This window comes from Beta vulgaris, chromosome 9, assembly GCF_026745355.1.
Source record: "Beta vulgaris subsp. vulgaris cultivar EL10 chromosome 9, EL10.2, whole genome shotgun sequence".
Taxonomy (NCBI): Eukaryota; Viridiplantae; Streptophyta; class Magnoliopsida; order Caryophyllales; family Amaranthaceae; genus Beta; species Beta vulgaris.
The window spans coordinates 12401469-12417623 of NC_079210.1; the positions used below are offsets into that span (position 1 = coordinate 12401469).

Genomic DNA, 16155 nt, shown 5'->3' on the forward strand with positions numbered 1-16155 from the left:
TTAATTATCCTCCAAGTATTTAATTAAATTAAATGAGTTTAATTATTCTTCAAGTTTTGTAAAACCACGTAATGTGTTACTGCTTCTCTTATGAAGTGAAGTAGTGGATTAGTGTATTATTTACTTGACATAGAATATTTAATTTATTTAATTAAATTAATTAACATCATGGAGATCATGGATAATGGTCTAACTTAGTGGTGATAATGTCTTATCTTAATTGTCTATAAATAGGCGCCTAATTCATTTGAACAAAGTGTGTCTGACTTTTATTAGTCTCACCAAATGTGTGTCTGACTTAGCTAATATTGTCTTAGTTATCTAAAAGAGTCAGTGCCTTTTCCTTAAGAGAATTCATACTTACATTAATCGAATTTATTACTCTTCCATTGTTTTACAAAGTGTAATTTTGAGAAAAGGGTTTGAGTGCACTCTTGTAAGTGTGAGAAGCTTTGAGTGAAGCAAGAGAAAGAGAAAGAGAAAGAGAAAGGAACTTCAAGTGAAGTTTGAGAGGAACGTCAGTTGTGGGAACTGTCGTTGGGAACTTGAGTTGAGTGACTTAAGTTGAGAATCGAGAGAAAAGTAATAGGTTGTAATCAGAGTTGTTTTGGCCTATTATAGTGGAAAGTTGTTTAAAATCCCTTGTGGTCGAGGTTGTTTCTTCCTACTAGGCCTAGGAAGTTTTTCCTCGCTAAATCTCTCGTGTTCCCATTGTTTGTTCCCAAGTTTACTTTTAATTCCGCAAAAAGTATAGCTTATTCTCTCACTATAATTCACCCCCCTCTTATAGTGCTCATATTATACAACAATTTTGATGGAGCTTCTAAAAGGAGAGGTAATGGAGCAGGGGTTTTGTTAGTAGATCTTAATGGAGTCTATATTCCATTTGCCGTCAAGCTGGATTTCTGAACAATAAATAATACAACTGAGTATGAATCCTGCATATATGGAGTAAAGGTCGCTTGATGAGCTTGCATTTGCAGATGAGCGCCGACTACAAGCTTTGCACAAAATTTAACTTTATTGTCAACGAAGAATTCCTCATGCATTTAATAAAAAGGTTCGAGATAGAGACATTCAAGAAGGTGATCTAGTTTTAAAGGAAAATAGAGCTCCATTGCATGATCCTTGGGAAAAATTCAAGTTTAAATAGTCTGGACCATTCCTAATCAAGCATGTTACTACGGCTGGAGTAGTAAAGCTAATGGGTTTTGATGGGGATGAATTCACCCATTTCACTAATCTTGATCAAGTGAAAAAATATTACACTTAGGCATCAAAGTAATTGTAATTGTCGTGGTCAAGTAACCAATCAGTTTATGGATTTTGTATCATGCATATCTGGTTATTCTTAATAAACGTGCCATGTGTTTCTAGATATTCATGCATGTATGGAAAAAAGTGAAACAAAAAGAAAAGAAAAAAATGAAAAAAAAAGGAAAAAAAAAGATGAAACATGTTTTCTATTGTTAAGGTTTTATATGTTATGCTTTTACGTGTCATATGATTGATTAATTATGATTTGCATGTCATACTTAGTTTAAGTGTGCACGTGTTTAGAATTGTGTTCATATTGAATTTCTCACGAGCAGATAATTCTCACAAACAAATTTTGTTCATCCCAACTAGGGTACATCGTTTCATACATAAAAGACATAAAACCTCCATTTCTTACAAACTTAAAAAAAAAGAGCAAAAGAAAAAAAAACTTATAAAAAAACAACAACATGAAAAATAAACATACATGCCATTTCTTTCAAACTCTTTCCCTCTTCATGGTAGGCCCGTTTTGAACCATTATCTTAACCAATATCATGCAGGAGCCATTGAAGGTAATCATCATCAACTGTCGGAAAGGGTGGTTCTGGTAGTGCTGATACAGTTTTAGCCCCTTGTCATATAGTAGGCATTCTCTGAATACCACTCATGTCAGCCTCATAAGTGGTACATGTTGGAAGAGTCTAGAGGCGAGGAATGTGTTGTTGCCTCCAACCAATTTGCCTTGGACACCTCCATGGAAGGTATAAAGTGACTTGGCAAAGCCCGAGTAATTGTACACCTCTGCGACCAGAATTGCAATATACAATTGCATTAACGTCATGGTGGCTTCGTAACCCACTTTGTGTCTTGATATAGAAAAAAATCATCCCACCCACCATTTTTGCTAATTTAATATAAGAAAGGAAGAAGACCTCTCGCCCGGACATGATAGTTTTGTAAGTAATTAGACTCTTGTGGGGGGGTTTCATAAGAGAAATTTTTTCCAACAACCATAAGTGAAGGGCTAATGGACATCCCTTCACAAAACTTTGAGTGGTTCTTTATAGTTCATCTAAGCAACATTTTCCCCAAATAAGTGGTCCAAGACGACCCCTACTGACAATTTTAGGAATAAGTGAAAGACACCGAACATGGCATGCATTTAAAGACCATTTAGTGAGAGTACTTCCCAAAATCAATAAGAATGTAAGCATTTTTTCTAGCAACCCTATAGTTGGCATTATTAGAGAATTGCCAAGTGCCAAATTGAAAAGTCAATAATAAGTTAATAAGAAGTACCTCACAATATTATATGTAGTTGCCATGAAGGTTTTCAGGAAGATATAAAATTGTTGATAAATCTCCCAAAATTCTTATAGGAGATCTAGGTGTAATAACTGGACCGTTGGATGGTAAGCCTAGATAACCCTCAACCTCTTCAACAAGAGGCACACTGTCCGGTCTCTAAAGCGGAAGACATGACGAGTTTCATCCCAAAATTGGGAAACAACATGAATCATTTCATAACAAATAGAAATTGAAAGCAAAAGCATGAGAGCCTTAGTGAAGCGGGAAGAAGAAGAATATTGCCTTGGTTGCTCTAAATTTTTTGTGACCTCCGAGAGTTGTTTTTTCTCAAGAATCCCCATTTCATTAGCTTCTTCATAGTTATGAGCCATTTTGTGAAAGAAGAAAAATTAGAGAAAAGATATGAGTAGTGAAGATGGTGCACTTAAAAATGAGAAATCATGCCCCTTTTATAGATGAAAAAGATGGTCATCCATGATTCATGTCATGGACAATAAGTTTGTGTATTGTCCATAGAATAATAAGGAGCATCCTTCACCGTGGCTAATGACCAAACATTTGTGGTATGACAACTTTTTGTTGCAGCCGAACATAAAAAAACCGTGTTAATGATGAATCAAGAACATTGATACAACCCCTTTTCCTAATGATAGATCATCCAAATAATGACCTTGATTAATCTATTTTATATAGTGATCATAATTTTCCGATAAAGCGAATAAACATTACACATAAACTTTTTCTGAAAGATTTTGGAAAAACATATGAAATCCTTGCCATATGACGTTTGGTCCACCATAGTTTATCTATAAAGTAATAACCTTAGATCAACCCTTTTAGGTGACATGACCTGACAATGTCCTAATTTAAGGTGACAAGATAATACATAAAGTCATAAAAAGTGAGTGATGGTGATTTCACAATTTGCTTGTCATCAAGGCCATGAAAAACTGTGAAAAAAAAGAACTGGAGTTAACCTGTTAATTGTCGGAGTCTATTACATTAACAAAAGACAAATTCATAAGACTGAAAAAAAAGACAACGTTAAAGTCGCATTTAAAATTTTAGAAAATTAATTGGGATTTCTATCTAAGATGACGTTAAAGTCGTTTTCAATTTTAGAAAATTGATTGAGATTTTCTATCTTAGACGACAATAAGGTCGCGTTTTCAATTTTAGAAAATTAATTAGGATTTTCTATCTAAGACGACAATAAAGTTACGTTTTAAAATTTTAGAAAGTTAATTAGGATTTTCTATCTATGACGACAATAAAGTCACGTTTTTAAATTTTAGAGAATTAAGAAGGATTTTCTATTTAAGACGACGATAAAGTCGTGTTTGCAAATTTTAGAAAATTTTCTATCTAAGACGACAATAAAGTCGCGTTTTCAAATTTTAGAAAATTAAATAGGGTTTTCTATCTAAGAAGACAATAAAGTCGCATATAAAATTTAAGAAAATTAATTGAGATTTTCTATTTAAGACGACGATAAAGTTGTGTTTTCAATTTAAGAAAATTAATTGAGATTTTCTATCTAAGACGACAATAAAGTCCCGTTTTCAAACTTTTAAAAATTAATTTGGATTTTCTATTTAAGATGACAATAAAGAAAACCCTTACCGTTTTATAACCATATAAAGAAATAGCCACTGATGTTTTCAAAGGCTTAATTTATCAATTCCGAATTTACACCTCATGATAGGTAATCATGGCTATTACCATCTTAGAGTATTGGGCTGGAAATGCGCAACCCTGTCGCTTTTTATTTAATGAATGGTTGGGCCAAATATTAAAAACAATAATGATATTTTCTCGAACTTTTAAGGGGTCAGATCCAGTCCTTATCCTTAAACAGTCTGCCCATATTTACGATCAAATGATAGTTGTGGGGTAAATATATTAATTTAACTAAGTCTTTATATGTTGTTATTGTCTTCTTCACAAGTTCCTTGATTAATTTTAGTTTCATTAGTTTATTAGTTTTGCTTGTTTTCATTAGTTTTATTTCTCAAAATGCCCTAACTTGGTTGCTTTAAACATTTAGTTTGCTTGGTGTTTACTATATTTATTTACTTTAAATAGTCATATTTTCCCATGAATACGAATTTTTCCCCATCTATTTTAAGTAGTGTAAGAAAGTTAGATTAATTTGGTGGATACGACAAAGGCCTACCAATAATGTAATCTAAAAATTTCAAGTCATTAAGTTTTTAAAATTTGTTTTAGGAAAGCACAATTAGCAAACTTTGCATATGCTACGATGCTTCTAGATTTGTCATCTTCATATATGTGACGATTTCGAACAGGTTTATGATTTCTCGAAGTTTTCGACATCTAGTGATTAAGTTTAATGTTGGATTTGCATAAATTTCTTGAAAGAACAATTTGCAAGAACCAACCTTTTATAAAAACTTTGTTTGTGAGAAACAACCTTTAATTTTTTTTTTTTTGTATTTTACAACCTTAACAAAATTTGATTTGCGAGATCGAATCTCAAGGCTATTTTCCGACGTTAATATTGATTCCAAGAGTTGGTCAAGACATTGAACACCTTTAAGTGCGAGGATTTCACATTGAAAACGTGTTGATCAACGCTTGAAAACGAGAATAAATGCTTGAAAAAAAGCCTTAAAGTTTGATCTCGCAAAAAAAAAAATTAATGCAGTTACGGTTGTTAAATGCTAAGAAAAAATTAAAAGGTTGTTTCTCCCAAAAATAATGCTTATAAAAGGTTGTTTCTCACAGATAATCTTGTTGGTAATTGTCGATTTGCTTGAATATGTTGTTTTTCTCTTTTTCTAGTAGCTAAATAACGAATTTATTGGAGGGTTTGTTCGTTGAGTGTTGTTTATTTTCTCGCATTCATCAGTTCATGTTATTCAATGCATTAAAATCAATTCTTTTGGACTGAATTAATGAAAATTCAGTTAAGTTCAGTTCACGAAAATTCAGTTCAATTAAGTTTGTTTTCTTTCCCAATTTTCATTTATTTCAATTCAATTTAATTTGATTCAAATAAATTAAATTTAGTTTAATTTAGTTGATACCAAATTCAATTCACTCCAAAATAACATAGCCTAAATAGGTCGAGTTTAACATCAGAAGGCGGCGCCGAGAGCCCGAGACGCTTTGATTAAGCAGTATGCTAAACTCATGTCTTTGATCAAAGATTGAACGTCGTGTAAAAATTAAAATAATGCAAAAATCAAAGCTTTGTGAATATTATTAGATTTCATTAACCCTTAGAATTTCCACTGCTTTCCTCACTGTTCAAAGATACAGTGGGAAGTTGGGAACTGGGAACGAACGAGAGACGGAGAGAGGAAGAGAGATGAGCACTGGGCAGAGATTTGAGAAGACGTTTTCAAGGAAGAACAAGGAGACAAACAAGAAGACCAACGAAGGGAAGAAATCGGAACAACAACAACAACAACAACATGTTCCTGAATCATCTTCTTCTCAACAACTGAACGGAAAACTCGACAATCCAAGCAACAAAATCAACAACACTACTAAATCCACCGTTGCTAAACAACCCACCAATAAGAACAAAAAAACTTCTCCAACAACAACCACCAAAAAACCCATCAACAACAACAACACAGTTAAGAAGAAGAAGAATGTGAGTGATTCTCCAAAACCAGAGCAGAAGAAAGAGAAAACTCGAGAGAAGAATGAAGAGAAAGATGAAACCCAGAAACAGAAAAGAAAAACGGAAAATGGGGGAGGAGAGATAGAGAAGAAACCAAAGACGATGAAAACGACGTCGTCGAAGAATGAAGAGAGTTCTGAGTGTGCGTTTCCCACGAATCGAATCCTTAGAATTGTGAAAAGTGAGGGTTCTTCTGATTACAAGCTTAGTGGAGAAGCTGTTTGTCTCATTAACAAAGCCACTGTACTCTCTATTTCTCTCTTCTCGCTTTAATTTAATTTTTATTTATGGTTTGAATGAATTGATTTTTCTGGATATATTTTGTTTATTAAATTTAGTCTGAGTTTTATGAATATGTCATTGTTTTTGCATTTTCTATAAGCATGCATGCTTGTAAATTGTATCTGCTGTAATTTTAGGGTTTTATGTGTATGAGTAATTGTTTTAGGAGAAACACTTTAAACTAAATTGTTGAGTGTTTAGTGACATTCTGTGTTGCACGGAAACGATATTCGGACACCAAACTGAAACATGGAAACAGGTGTTTATAATGATATTCCGTCGATGAGGAAGTTTCCCTGAAGATTCTGAAGTATGAAAAACGTTTCGTGACGCGACTTTCATGAAGTTTGCGTGCAGTATAAGTGACATTATATTAGTATGGAAGGGTGTATGTTGTCATTATGAACCCTGGGAATGCTACACCTGACAGTGCTGAGAGACTACTTAGAAAGACCTATCCTTTCTCTGCTCAAAATAAGCATCTAAAAGTGCAGAAACGAAAACAAAAGATCCTCAAGTTCCATCCATTTTCGGGCTTTTCTAGCACGGAAGGGGGTGGAGTTTTCGGACTAGAAATGCTTCTGAAATGCGGGTAGGGTACTTCATGTACCAGAGTTTTAGTTGGTTCATAACTTTTAATAAATTGGTTTGAGCGTAGGTTGAAGTGAATGCTATGTGTAATCTTGCTGTATCTGGGCTGGATGATATATTTTGTTTTGATGGAGAAAAAATTATTGGGCACGAGGGGATATGCAATGATTTGAGTAAAATCGCATTAATTTGTTTGGTTATATGTTATGACAATAGTTGTGGAACGTCAAAATTTCGCCAAGTAGAGTTCAATTAAGGGGTTAATGGAAGGTGTCCAACTGTAGTATTTTTATGTGAGAGAAGATGGTGAATGTTTAGGATCTTAGGCAGGACTGAAATTGTGTTAATTGAACTGTTGGATTACCAAGGTTGAGAGAGAGAGAGAAAGAGAGGGGAGGGGGGGGGGGGGGAGGAGGAGGGGAGAGTTATATGTTGTTGAGAAGAGCAGTAGAGCAGATTTGAAGAAGTGATTGGTGAAGTGTTAAAGGATGGTATAATTTGAGTAAATGATCATTAATTAGTACGATATTGTATAAGCAACTCTGACAGAGACAAGCGGTTATGTGTACTTATTTTGAATCGGGGTACATAAGCGGAAGAATTTAGTGAGTATAAAACTATTATATTATATTTCTGAACTTAGGAGAATTTTTTGTATATGAAATCATATTAGCTGGACCTGTGTCGTCTCTTAGTATCAAGATTCGAATACATATTATCTGGCTTGTGAACCATTGATGCTTATGGAGAAAGGAAGCTTTTTTGTTTAAAGTGCAAATATATCATTATATAAATGAGCTGTATACATATTATAGATGCTGTTATATGGATGCTTTAGTGTGGGCTTTTGTTTTTCCTTCAATGTGATCTTTGTTTTCTGGAAAGGAGAGAAATAGAAGGTGATGATTGGACCTGAAAATTCAATAGAATTGCCTGCTGTTGGCTAATTTAACAATGTGACTTTAATGATATGTCATCTCTTTTAGACACTTTATGCGAGTTCTCAACATTTACACTTGACTACACGTATTTACTTCTGAGTTCTGAATTTGTGGAATTCTTGATGCTAATTATGTGGCTTGTCATCTTATCCTTGTCAGTAGTGACTGTTCTGAGATCTCAGGCCTCTAAGTCCTCTTTTTCTCAAATGTCTGGTCTTAATCTTGCGAAAGACCTATAAAGAAGTTTGATCAAACTCGAGGTGATGATAAGAAAGAGCTGCAAGTGCTCAATTCTATTTTACCAATTCCGCTTATACTTGCAAAAGGAAAGAGAAATCAGCAGTTGCAGACTACTCACTACACTGAAGTAATTAGAAAGAAAGAAAATCAACACTAAAAAGGGAAACATTGAGAACAGAAATTCTACTGGATTAATCTTCTGCTATTAATACTCTCTTTTGTACTTGTATAACTTTTGGATGGATGCTATCTCTCAGCATGTGAGCATGAAGTGCCTGTTCAAGCTTAATGTTTTTGGTAACAGTTGCACTTACGGCCCGTTTGGTTAGTGTTACTAAATGATGGTAATAGTAATGGTTTTTCATGTAATTTTGTGAAGACTTTCCTACATTAACATCCTTGGTAATGAAACTTGATGTCAAAACATGGGTTTTCCTTTATAAATTTTCATTACCACCCAATACCACCTTCTCAAGTGGTAATGGATGGTAATGAAATTTTGGGGAGAAAATAGGTGTTTTTGATATAAAGTAGCATTATCATGAATGTTGAGATGGGAATGCCTTCACAAGTTTGCACTAGAAACCATTAGCATTACTACCATAATACCGCTAACAAAACGGGCGGTTAGGGCTCTTAATCTATGCAAGTCAACTTTTTTTAATTTTTGTGGGAACAAAGTTAATATTTTCTCAGAATCATGGTTGTCAAGATAAAATTGTAGCTTCCTGCTTACTTATGCTTCATGTTTTTTCTAGATGCTTATTGCTGTTATCTTTGTTTTCTATATTGGTCGCAGGAAAAGTTTATTGAACTATTCTCAAAAGATGCATATGACTCTGCTGTCGAAGATCATAAGAGATTTGTTGCCTACAAGCACCTTGGTAAGACCTCTTTGCTGTGATCAGTTGTCGCTTTTGTTTGTTATTGAAGAGTAATTTGGTATTGACTTCCTCCATTTTAGATATAATTAAGAAGCTACAATATTGTAGTCAGATGTGTTTCTGCCACCAGTCGAGGATGGTTCAGATATACTTTTGAGATGCAATCTATTGAGAACCATAAGTAAGAAGCGAGTAGCATAACCAGATATCTCTTGGTCACCGGTTGAAAATATGGTTTTTGAAAGAAAGTATACTGATGGATGAGAGCCATCAATGATTTGAAATCTTTTTAATGCCTATGCTTCCAAATTCCAATTGCTAATCCACAGGGAGCAGCTTTCAGATGTTGAGTGATCTTAGGTTGGATGTCATAACACCAAACATTGATTGTTATGTTATACTTCACCTTCTTTCCCCATAATTAAAGCTTCTGAGGTCATATTCCAATAATATGTTCTTTTAATTTTATTTGATTTTAGCGATTGACATATTTTTTAGTGTTAAGATTTGTACTAGTCCTCATTAAGTGAATTGCTAAAATTTAATAGCACAAGGGCATACTAGATAACCAAAACTACAATAAAGAAAAGAGAAAAAAGGATATAAGAATTGAGTATCTCTAGGATATAAACATATAAAAAGTTGATAGTAGTAATCAGTGAAAATTCAGAATGTAAGAGAGTGTTTGGTTGGTAGAGTAATCAGTGAAAATTCAGAATGTAAGAGAGTGTTTGGTTGGGAGAAAAACCTTTCGATGGAGATGTTTTCCATTTTATTTTGTTTGGCTTGTGAAGGGTGGAGAATTGTTTTTAAAAAGGGTGGAAAATAGTACTCCGACTAAAAATTTTCTCCAAAGGATGGAAAATAGTTTCTCCGACTAAAAAACTTTCTCCAAAGGATGGAAAACATGTTTCTTTCTAAAGGAAGGAATGCTACATTTTCCAGCCTTTCTTTTACCTTCCTCTTCTCTTATTCCATCCATTATCTCCCCTCCTTTTTTATTTTTTCTTTTTCTCCCCAACTTTCTTTTAAGAAACCTAGCGAAGGAAACGATTTTTTTTTACCTTCGACTGAAAATGTGTTCTGCTCTACCAAACCTTAAGTACGAGTTTGTGTTTTCCTTTTGGGGGGGGGGGGGGAGGGATTTTATAAGCACTTTGCACGCATCTGGAATAACATGAACGCAGCATTTGTCATTATGCTGCTGGCATTCTTTTTGATAGCTAACACGGGCATTATAAAAATTTGATATTTGCTCCCAATGTTTTATATATTACACTTAATTTCCTAGAATCTGCTTTTGTGTATTGCCATAGATAGTATAATGACAAGCCTTAGTGTTTATGGATATTGAGTTGCTTTAAACTTCATTACATGAAGAAGTTTTTATAGTTTGTTTTCGTCTATTTCAGCCTCAGTGGTCTGTAAGAAGAAGAGGTTCGACTTTCTTTCAGGTAATTTTAACTATCTTATTTCCACTTTTGACAACCATGGATATGAACTTTGGACTATACTTTTAATTCTATGCTTGACCACTTTATAAATTCTGTGGTACTTCTTACATTGCTGTGTTGTTGATGTTAATCCAGATTTTGTTCCTGAGAAAGTAATGGCTGAGAAGGCCTTGGCTGAAAGAAAACCTGCAGAAACTCTACCACCACTAGGCTAGCAAAGTCTTTCTGCTCAGCCAAATTTTGTAACACATTCACTCCATATGCAGGAAGTTTTGTGTCTTTGCCGAGGGTTGGATGTATGTTATTATGATGTCAATCTAGAGAGGTCAGCTTTCAGTGCTGGCGTGTTTACATTATATCATGCTTTAAAGTTTAAACTATGGTTGGATTATGGGCTTGGTAAAGGACTATTTTATTGCAGTGTTAAGGATGTTCTGCCAGAATTCTACAGTGCATTTTTTACATATTTTGGCCGCCAAAAAAGGAAGGAAACCCAAAGGTGTATAAATATAGCTTCAGTTTTAGGGCCAAATAACCAAATTGGTATGGAACTATCTATAAATTCATCGTTGTAGTCTTACAGCTGATGAAGTCGTGCCATTAGTTGGCATTGTAACTTCCAACCTTGAGGTTGGGATCTAATTCTCACGAGGGGCATTTTAAGAGTAGGGATTTCCCTTACCTCTCCTCTTAATCTCAGAGTGTCTAGCCCGTCAACTCGAGGTGGGTTGGCATGTGCAAGGTTTTAGTTTTGTAGGCAATTTATCTTACCAATCCAAAAAAAAAAAAAGTTTTGAACAAACGAAGGTGACTTTTCTTGTTTTTTCTTTTATAATATCTAGATGGGTTATTATGACATCGGTTTGTTGATAAAATATTATTATTAGGGATCAAAACAGTTATTAATTTTTGATTGGTAGCATAAAAATTCGTGTTGGAGATCTGCAGTCCTATATTGATAATACATTATAAGCATTATTTTTTGGATGTAATTGTTACACCACAACTTAAGGTGAACAACCTAGAACAACCACTTCTTCCTTCGCTCTAGTTGCGGCAAATCTTCTCCCCATACTTTCTCTTTCCTCCCTCGTGATGGTTGTTGGTGCTATGTGCTACCGGTGTTATGATTGTTTTGTTCCCTTTGCTACTGCATTGGAGCTATTGTTGCTTCGTTCTTTCACAATTGATGTCTTTGTTGCTGCCTTTTCATTTTCTCTCTCCTATGTCGTGTCCTTGCCGCCGCAGTGCGGTGCTACTCGTCGCGAGCTTTTTTGTCGTCGGTGCTTCAACAGTTCTGTCCTTAACTAGTGCATTAGAGCTATTGTTGCTATGTTCTTCAAAGCTTTTCACACACATCAACGTCATGGAGCAGCAAAGATTAGGTGTCGTGTCACCGTGTAGAACATTAGAGGAGCTAGGCATTTGGGGGTTTTAGCTGTGGTTAGTGGAGAGAGAGAAAGGATTATAAAATGACATGAAATATAATGACATACAACAGTTTCATAATGACATGAAATAGATTCAAAAATGACATGTGTTGTATAATATGAGCACTATAAGAGGGGGGGTGAATTATAGTGGGAGAATAAGCACTACTTTTTGCGGAATTAAAAGTAAACTTGGGAACAAACAATGGGAACACGAGAGATTTTACGAGGAAAAACTTCCTAGGCCTAGTAGGAAGAAAACAACCTCGACCACAAGGGATTTTAAACAACTTTCCACTATAATAGGCCAAACAACTCTGATTACAACCTATTACTTTTCTCTCGATTATCAACTTAAGTCACTCAACTCAAGTTCCCAACGACAGTTCCCAACAACTGACGTTTTCTCTCAAACTTCACTCGAAGTTCCTTTCTCTTTCTCTTTCTCTTTCTCTTGCTTCACTCAAAGCTTTTCTCACACTTACAAGAGTTCACTCAAACCCTTTTTCTCAAAAATACACTTTGTAAAACAATGGAAGAGTAATAAAAACTCGATTAATGTAAGTATGAATTCTCTAAAGGAAAGACACTGACACTTTAGATAACTTAGGACAAATTAACTAAGTCAGACACACATGGTGTGACTAATAAAAGTCAGACACACTTTGGTGAGACTATAAAAGTCAGACACACTTTGGTGTGACTAATAAAAGTCAGACACACTTTGGTGTGACTAATAAAAGTCAGACACAATTTTACTCAAATGAATTAGGCGCCTATTTATAGACCATTAAGACAAGACATGATTTCCACTAACTTAGACCATTATCACATGTTCTCCATGATGTTTAATTAATTAATTAAATTAAATTAATTATTTCATGTCATGTAAAGTATCCACTAATCCACTACTTCACTTCATAGAAGCAGTAACATATTACGTGGTTTTTGCAAAACTTGGAGAATAATTAAACTTATTTAATTTAATTAAATACTTGGAGGATAATTAACTTAAGCCACTAAATCCACTAACTACTAAACTTGTAGCAGTAAACCTTAGCGCTGTAATCTAGATTTTAGGAAATAAATAAATAAAATACTTTAGCTAGTTTTTAGGAAAAATATCTTTTTCAAAATCTTTTTATAAACCGGAAAACAGTTTTTATAAAAAAAATCCGAAACATTTTGAAAACCGGAAATAATAAATTTTCGAAAACTAAATCTTTTAAATAAAATATAAAAGATAAAATATATATTTTAAAAAGATAATATTTGAAAATCAGTTATTTTAAAATCAGAAAATCTTTTTAAAATCTTTTCCTAACAAACTTAAACTAACTTCCTAAAATAATGGATCTTAGTCAAATATCCCTAAAAACTCTAACAACTATATTGGGCACACAATTATCTTAGGCGCACAATATTAGTCACTTAGAAGTTCCTAAATTAGTTTTAAAGTCTTGTTCCCTAATTATTAAGTCTTGTTCCTAAGCCTTGTTCCTATAGTGCCAGGTCTGTTCCTTTCATGGGAACAGAACCAAGTTCCTTTGAGAATTCACCACGAACTTAATAAAGCTTTTACTCAACCTTAACAAGAAGATTAATAAATACCCTAATGTATTCTAATCTTCATTCCATGCTTGATTCTTCATTTCTCGAACATCTTTACTTCGATCTTGATTAATTCTCCGCTTTAATCTTCAATCAAGTATTCTCTTAGCTCGAGCATGAATTACCTTGCAACAACATAAATAAAATATACTATGTCTTTTGTGGTTAGGTCATCTTCAAAACTCAAGGGTCAACAATTTCCCCTTTTTGAAGATGGCAACAAAAGGCATATACTAAAAAATACACATGATCATATAAAAATAAATTTTAACAAAGTATGTAACCAAGTTAAATTAAGTTTATAGACTTGTTATTTTATTTTGTAAAGTGAAATATGAGAACAAAATTATGACAAAAAAAAATTTACTCTGATTTGCCTTATCTTTCCCCCTTTGGCATCTTCAAAAACATAGTCCACGATTTCAAAAAGATGAATATTATTCACTAAACACATCACACCACCAAACTTGTAAGAAATAAGTTGGTTAGTATAAGCAAATAAAGCATTCAACTCTCAAAAACCGCAATCCAAGAATATTAGCCATTCATTTAGACGCACACATGCAAAAAGATCAAACTTAGAATTAAGCAAACAATAAGTTCCATTGTAGCATGATTAAAGGAGAAGGATAGAAAAGACAAATATTAAACAAAGTTCATGTTCCCACACAAATAAAAACAAGCTAAACGAGAAAAGTTTATGATTTAGGAGAGGGAGGTTGTTCTACTTCTTCCACCACATCATGAAGCTTTGCCATCACTTCTTGATGATTTTCGGCCAATGTATCATTTCCCTTGAGCACAATGTCTTCCAACTTCAACAATCTAGAGTTCATAGCTTGAATGGAGGAAGAAAGTTCACCAAGCCGAGCCATAATTTCTTGTTGTCCATCCAAGGCTTTGTCAACTTTGCTCATAACCCCTTTTACCAACCCATTTAAATCCTTAGCTTCCGTAGCAAACTCCATCATTGCTTCCGAATGACCCATAACCAAGGAAAACAAAGAATCCAACCTTCTAGCATGAGCTAGAGTATATGTAGAACCAATGGTAGGATTTTGAGAAGACGAGGGAGTTGAGAAGGATTGGGGTTGCGGTTTGTTCCTTAGGTTTGGGAACAGCGTTGTTCCTCTAGAATGGGAACACCATGTTTTCTTAGCTTTAGGAACAGAACAGGAGGGTTTTGAGGTAGAGGGAGGGATGGATCATCTTGTGGTGCTAGGTAGAGGGTGAGGCAGATTTTTGTGGAGATGGAGGAAAAGGAGGATTGGTTTCCATGGGAACAGGAGTCGGTTCCCTAGAAGGAGGTAGGTTAGATTCATAATCTTCCCTATCAATCACCTTTACTTCATCTTCCTCACAACTTTCTTCGGCATCAAGAAAGGAAAATTAAGCACTTTCATTTTTGAACCCTTTGACTAGCTCTAGTGCTTTTCACAACCGGTTTCACCACCTCATCAACCACCTTCTTCCCTTTCTTCTTAGCTTCTTCTTTTTCTTTTTCAATTTTCTTTTCTTTTTGATTTTTCTTTTCTTTTTCTTTTTCGCCTTTTCATTTTCTTCTCTTCAACTTCTTTTTTTCTTCTTCTTCTTCTTCTCCACATTCATCATCCATCATCATCATCAAGATTAGCACGTCCCTTAATAACTTCTCCATTCACAACACAAACATTTAAGTTATTCAAGGCACGCACATTCAACATATTTCCCTGATACCCAATGGACTGAGTTCCCGAAATTTTCACTTTAAACTTAAGTAGAATTTCGGTTATTAAGCTCCATATCCAACAACAAATCCATTTTCAATGCAATGACTCAAATGTTGAATCATTAAAGAGGGAAAGTTTATGTGTTTGTGAGAGGCTAAACAATGAATGTAAATTAAATCCAACATGCTAACTTGAGCACGTTTGGAAAGACGAGGCAATAAAGCTTTCTTGAGGATGTGAAACAAAATTTTGTGATAAGGGGAAAGAAGATTATGATCAAGAAATGTTTTTCCCTTTTGACCACCATACTTAACAATCAATTGATCAAAAGAAATGTCCGAAAATGGATATGAACCACGTTGTTTCTTGAAATAAACATCTGTTCCTCTCACGGGAACACCAAGCAATTTACCCAAAATTTTAGCATTAAAATCTATTTGAGTTCCTTTCACCAAGGTGGAACAATTTCCTTCTTCATCCATGGAAAAGTTTTCACAAAATTCGTCCATCAATTTAGGAATCAAACTATTTCCATAACATTTCACAAAAAGATTTTCCCAACCTTGAAACTTAATCATATTAAGCAATTGACGAAAGTTTACTCTTTTGCACCAAGAAACATCAATAAAAAGTCCATGCACATACCTAGTTGCCGTGGAATTTTTTCGAACAACCGAGTTGTTCCTCTCTCGGGAACATCTGATTCCCCCTCACAGTTGCATGAGCTTCTTCAACCTCCATTTCAACCGATTCTTCTTTTTTCTTCCTTTTCCTTAGAATTCTTGATGAA

The 16155-nt window shown here is 34.3% G+C and overlaps 1 protein-coding gene across 1 annotated transcript; it reads left to right on the forward strand.

Moving 5' to 3' along the window:
- Positions 1-5650: 5650 nt before the first annotated feature.
- LOC104903253 (DNA polymerase II subunit B3-1) lies at positions 5651-11058 on the forward strand. Its single transcript, XM_010691265.4, has 4 exons — positions 5651-6466; positions 9077-9161; positions 10574-10615; positions 10751-11058. Exons 1-4 carry the CDS (start codon positions 5903-5905, stop codon positions 10828-10830), a joined length of 771 nt encoding a protein of 256 aa, XP_010689567.2. The 5' UTR covers positions 5651-5902; the 3' UTR covers positions 10831-11058.
- The last annotated feature ends 5097 nt before the right edge of the window (positions 11059-16155 follow it).